Source organism: Sphaeroforma arctica, assembly GCF_001186125.1.
Source record: "Sphaeroforma arctica JP610 unplaced genomic scaffold supercont1.491, whole genome shotgun sequence".
Classification (NCBI taxonomy): Eukaryota; class Ichthyosporea; order Ichthyophonida; genus Sphaeroforma; species Sphaeroforma arctica.
The window spans coordinates 34,934-41,142 of record NW_014040067.1 but is presented as its reverse complement, the minus strand read 5'-3'; the positions used below and the strand labels follow the sequence as shown (position 1 = coordinate 41,142).

At 41.1% G+C, this 6,209-nt stretch overlaps 1 protein-coding gene across 1 annotated transcript in view; it reads right to left on the bottom strand.

The window, feature by feature from the left end:
- Positions 1-141: 141 nt before the first annotated feature.
- SARC_06709 (hypothetical protein) overlaps positions 142-6,209 on the bottom strand; it is a gene marked incomplete at its 3' end in the record, with an annotated part of 18,173 nt that continues 12,105 nt past the window's right edge. The window contains exons 13-19 of the mRNA XM_014299371.1: positions 5,212-5,403; positions 3,883-4,091; positions 3,200-3,299; positions 1,643-1,780; positions 829-1,044; positions 392-542; positions 142-251 (exon numbers count right to left, since the gene is read on the bottom strand). Coding sequence (XP_014154846.1) covers positions 142-251; positions 392-542; positions 829-1,044; positions 1,643-1,780; positions 3,200-3,299; positions 3,883-4,091; positions 5,212-5,403 — 1,116 coding nt within the window. The remainder of the gene's footprint in view (positions 252-391; positions 543-828; positions 1,045-1,642; positions 1,781-3,199; positions 3,300-3,882; positions 4,092-5,211; positions 5,404-6,209) is intronic.

Below are 6,209 nucleotides of genomic sequence, written 5' to 3'. Positions count from 1 at the left end.
GTATGTATATACATACATACATACATACATACATATACATATACATTTATAGATATATATATATATTTATATACTTGAATACATACATACGTACATACATACATACATACATACATACACATATATATATATATACCTTCATCAGTGCAGCTCGAGGTATGCGATGAAGAGACAACAAGTTTCGCCACATGGGCGCCAGAAGCTAGAAGCACTGCCTGCCGCAGCTCCTTCTGTAGCTCCTTCTGTAGCTCCTATCATTGACATACACGCACATAAACACACACATAACCCATACCTACATATACACACACATACATACCTACATATACACACACAAACATACCTTCATATACGTACACATACATACCTACAAATATATACATATACATACCTTCATCAGTACCGCTTGTTGTACGTGATGAGGGGACTACGCGCTTTGCCACGTGGTCGCCATATGCCGACAGTATAGCCTGCCACAGCTGCTTCTGTAGCTCTCCCGTTGGAGGCCGCAGGGGGGCACCGTAGTCCACCTTGGATCTCTTCTGTGCATATACGTAGTGAGTTAAGATGTGTTGAGATGCATTGATATGGGACGGGAGAGAATGCCAGTCCAGTACTAAGGATATGAACTGCGCTGTAAATGTTGATATACTCTTGCTAGGCTAAGATAGCCATGTAACTATACTAGAGGTGTCTCGGTTGGAGTGGACTCGAACCACTCTCAAGGGATATACACTCACTCAGTCATCCGACAGAGTGGCCTTTACGCCATATACACCCACGAGCACACGCACACACCAAACACTCGTGCCCTGTATGTGTACACACCTTCACCTTCGAGTGACCGCCGGCGTTTTGCTGCACGTGCTCTCTGACGAGCTTGCTTAGTTGCTGCCGTAGTTTGCGGATCTCTTCCATACTCTTGTAGTTCAGCAGATTAGACTCGCAGAAGGCAAGCGTGGACCCTGCGATAACCTTATCACCCAGAACTCTGTCGCTTTGTTTCTGTTTCTTCCGCCTCTTGCCCTCGGTTTGAGTTTGGTCCTAGTTTACGTACCGGCGTGTGTCAAGAAAAGAAGGTACGTGTATATGGATAAGTGTATGTATATGCATGTGTATGTATATGGATAAGTGTATGTATATGCACAAGTGTATGTATATGCATGTGTATGTATATGGATAAGTGTATGTATATGGATAAGTGTATGTATATGGATAAGTGTATGTATATGGATAAGTGTATGTATTTGCATTGTATGGTGAATTCTATCCCTCGTTTTCTGTCTTCCCCCGCCCCGTGTCTCTTACCCATGTCATAAGCTTAGACGTACAAATACAGTACATGATGTCTAGCTATAACAGAGTTGACCACACATACACACACACACATATATATATGAACAATAAACAGTAGCATAACATCACAGACTCCTACACCAAACCACAGCATACCCACACCACACTCTAACACCACAAACCGGGACGTACACCTCCACTACACGACGCCATACGGCTGGTGTAAAAGGCATTTTAATGGCAGAAAATATTACATGGTGAGAGCGTTCCTGGAAGGATAATAGGACAGTAAGGAAACCATTAGAACTTCAATATACTAGTACATCCAGAGGGTCTCAGGACATACATTGTGCACTGACGCGTAGGCAGTTTCATAAGTGTGTTCGTAGGCACCCACGGCTTTCAGGATAGTCAGCAGATCACTTTTTGGGTTCGATCCAATCCACCGCTGTTTGATTTTGCGCGTTTTGGCTCTATTGGCGCTCTGTGTGAGATTAAGCGGTGGGACTAAGATCAGTATCGGTGAGTGCATGTATGTGTATGTTTTCTAGTCAGTGTGTATATATGTGTGTGCATGTGTATGTGTATGTTTTCTAGTTAGTGTGTGTATGTGTGTGTGCATGTGTATGTTTTCTAGTTAGTGTGTGTATATGTGTGTGCATGTGTATGTTTTCTAGTTAGTGTGTGTATATGTGTGTGTATGTGTATGTGTATGTTTTCTAGTTAGTGTGTGTATATTGTGCATGTGCATGTGTATGTTATCTAGTTAGTGTGTACATATATGTGTGTATGTGTATGTGAATGTATTCTAGTACATATATGTGTGTATGTGTATGTGAATGTATTCTAGTTAGTGTGTGTACATGTGTGTGTACATGTGTGTGCATTGTGTATGTGTATGTTTTCTAGTTGGTGTATGTATATGTAAGTATATTTGTGTGTGCATGTGTATGTGTATGTTTTCTAGTTGGTGTGTGTCTATGTAAGTATATTTATGTGTACATGTATATGTGTATGTTTTCTAGTTAGCGTGTGTCTATGCATGTACAATTGTGTATGGATGTGTATGTGTATGTTTTCTAATTAGTGTGTGTATATGTAAGTATATTTGTGTGTGCATGGGTATGTGTATGTTTTCTATTTGGTGTGTGTCTATGTAAGTATATTTGTGTGTGCATGGGCATGTGTATGTTTTCTATTTGGTGTGTGTCTATGTAAGTATATTTGTGTGTGCATGGGTATGTGTATGTTTTCTAGCTAGCGTGTGTCTATGTAAGTATATTTGTGTGTGCATGTGTATGTGTATGTTTTCTAGTTAGTGTGTGTATATGTAAGTAATTTGTGTATGCAAGTATATGTGTATGTTTTCTAGATAGCGTGTCTATGTAAGTATATTTGTGTATGCATGTGTATGTGTATGTAATAAGTAAGTATGTATGTATGTAAGTAAGTAAGCAAGCAAGTCAGCATGTATTTACGTGTTTGTGTGCGTGTATGCATGCTTATGGACGCGTTAGTGAACTGACAGCCATATCAATCGTCCTTTCTTTCATGGTCGTATTGTTCCGTGTAGAAACTAAGGATAACATATGCCGCAAAATACATAGCGAAATGGTATTCTACAAAACGATTATTGTACTAACCCCGTGGACAGGAATAAAAGCTGCGGACAAATACTCACATAAGCGAAGAGATGGCAAAAGCAGACATACACAGATGGCAAAAGCAGACATACACACACATTGCAGACATGTATGTGCATCATATAAAGAAGGTAGCTACACAATAAACAGTAGGTAAGAAATACAAACATATACCGACTATATATATATATATATAATGTACAGTTTCACGCTCTTCGAGTATACATCACCATGAACATATCGGGGGACGTGCCACATACCTTGCTTTTCTCCGCCTCGTTGCGCAGTATACTCTGCTCGTCTAGCAGTGCCTGTTGTTTCTTGCTAGGTCCCTCGTCATCACTGTCTCTACGCCTGGGCCTGTCAACACAGGAGAATTGTTCAATACAGGACAACCGTTCAAACGAATACGAGGAGAGTCCGAGAGTGGATCACGATACGTTTGCCACCCCATTCAAAGGCACAGAAGTTTGCAGTTTGAGATCGTAGACAGACAACAAAACGGGTGCATACAGAGGTACTTCGTATGTATACTCGGCTGTATCACAGGTACTAATCAGGCTAGCGTACAGCGCTATGCACTAGACAGATGGCAATGACATATGGTATGAGAATAGAAAACTTAAAAATGAGCATACATGAATTTAGACATACTATTGTATGACATGTACATATTTACCTATATTCATATACACACACACACACATATACATACATATACATACATACATACATATATATATATATATATATATATATATTTATATTTGTGGGTGGTTGGGTGGGTGAGTGTATGAGTGCTTGGTGTGTATATACATATACACACATATATCTATACATACACACATACATACATACATAAATACATAATACATAAATACATACACACATGCATACACACATATACATAAATAGTTCAAACGTTCCCAAGCATAACCTGTACCTTTGTGGCTCGTCCGTGTTCTCTTCCTCATCGTCGCTGTTCTCAATCATACTTGCGTAGAACACATTACCTACTGTCAGTGCCGCGCAGATGGCGATGACATACGGCACGCATTGTCCACCCAAGTCCAGGGCTGTGACCAACATGCGGGAAAACCGTGGAGCAAGTGGGAAGTTCGATACCTTTCGCCCGATCGCTGTGATTTTGCCCTGCGAGGAGTAGATCACGTAGATTGGACTAATGAGATGGTAGCAAGTAGATTGGCTGATGAGATACGGCGCATAGATTGATTGATGAGATGATAGCACGTAGATTGGCTGATGAGATAATAACTGATAGAGATTGATGGGATGTTAAGGAATAGATTGGCAGATGAGATGTCCAGGCATACGTTGACACCAATATGAATACAAACGACGACGACGTCATCTGACTTAACAAACAGCGATTCATCACCCCTCTAAGAGAGGCAACTCGCGCCTATCACCCAATTGAGGAGTATCCTTTGAGATGTATCAATGTGAAGTAGTATATAGCCAATGGCAACCATACAGCCAATGTACATGTGAAGTGGTATATAGCCAATGACAACCATACAACCAATGTACGTGTGAAGTGGTATATAGCCAATGACAACCATACAACCCATACAACCAATGTACGTGTGAAGTGGTATATAGCCAATGACAACCATCCAGCCAATGTACGTGTGAAGTGGTATATAGCCAATGATAACCATACAACCAATGTACGTGTGAAGTGGTATATAGCCAATGATAACCATACAACCAATGTACGTGTGAAGTGGTATATAGCCAATGACAACCATACAACCAATGTACGTGTGAAGTGGTATATAGCCAATGACAACCATACAACCAATGTACGTGTGAAGTGGTATATAGCCAATGATAACCATACAACCAATGTACGTGTGAAGTCACAGTAGCATACATCAGGATAGACGAGGTGGCCAAGCGTGTACAATCCTAATAGACCGACGGTCGTGACGGCACAAGACATCTAAAGCCCACAATTAATGATACACGTATACATTCCAATAAAAAAAAGTTGTATATAAAGTCCGAATCCGCTTGTGCTCATATGCCAGTGTACGTGCTGTGTAGCGTATAGTACAGGCAAGTAGCCCTCGCAGCAGTCCAATCAGAGCCACTGAGTCATAAAGCAGTCAACAAACACGCACACAACTCACCTTATCATCCAAACACGCACACAACACACCTTATCATCCAAACACGCACACAACACATCTTATCATCCAAACACGCACACAACGCACCTTATCGTCCAAACACGCACACAACACACCTTATCGTCCAGACAGTTGAGGCGCGTGAGCAGTCTCTCCGCAGCCATGAGACCTTCGTGGTCGGGTGGGGTCGGGAAGGGGAAGTTGATGACATTGTCTATGCCCATGGCCTTCATTTGCAGCAGAACGCCTTCTATTGGCAAACGTAGCACCTCCGGATCCGAGAACTTCTCGAAGTAGTTGTTGTAAACCTGAGTGTGTTGGGGGGGGGGTGGGTGGTGTCCGTGTACGTGTGTGCATGTGTGGTAAACCTGAGTGTGTTCATTGGAGGATGCTTTCGAAGTAGTTGTTGTAAACCTGAGTGTGTTCATTGGAGGATGCTTTCGAAGTAGTTGTTGTAAACCTGAGTGTGTTGTGGGGGTGTGTCCGTGTACGTGTGTGTGTGTGTTCATTGGTGGGTGCTTTGGATAGTGAGGTTGGCTGTGGTAGTATGAGCAAAGACAATACGAGCAAGTTGTGGGATGTGTATACTGACGAAAGTTTGAATTATCTATTACATGTTAATACACAAACTAGTTTATAGTAGCATTGTGCAGGCACGCCCGAGGGTTTAGGGTTTAGGGTTTAGATACAGTGTAGTTTTTAGTAGCATTATACAGGTACACTCGAGAATATTGCATTATATCCAACCGACATTGTCTGTGAACCAGGATTCATTTCCACATAACTGCGAATAGGGGGTCGCAAGGCAAATCGGCAGTGTCAGTTGTGTATGAACTAGTATAAGCAATATACAACAACAACACACACACACACACACACATACACACACATATATATACGTACATATATATATATAATAATAACATATACATTTGAAACTCGTTTTTACCGCACATGAGAAGATGCGACTTGTTCACCTAGACATACTCGCACACATATAAAACCACAATAAATTCATTTTTGTATGGAAAGCAGGTGAGAGAATAAGGAAAGTACACCTACAAATACTCGCACTATATATATATATATAGATATATAGATATATATAGATACA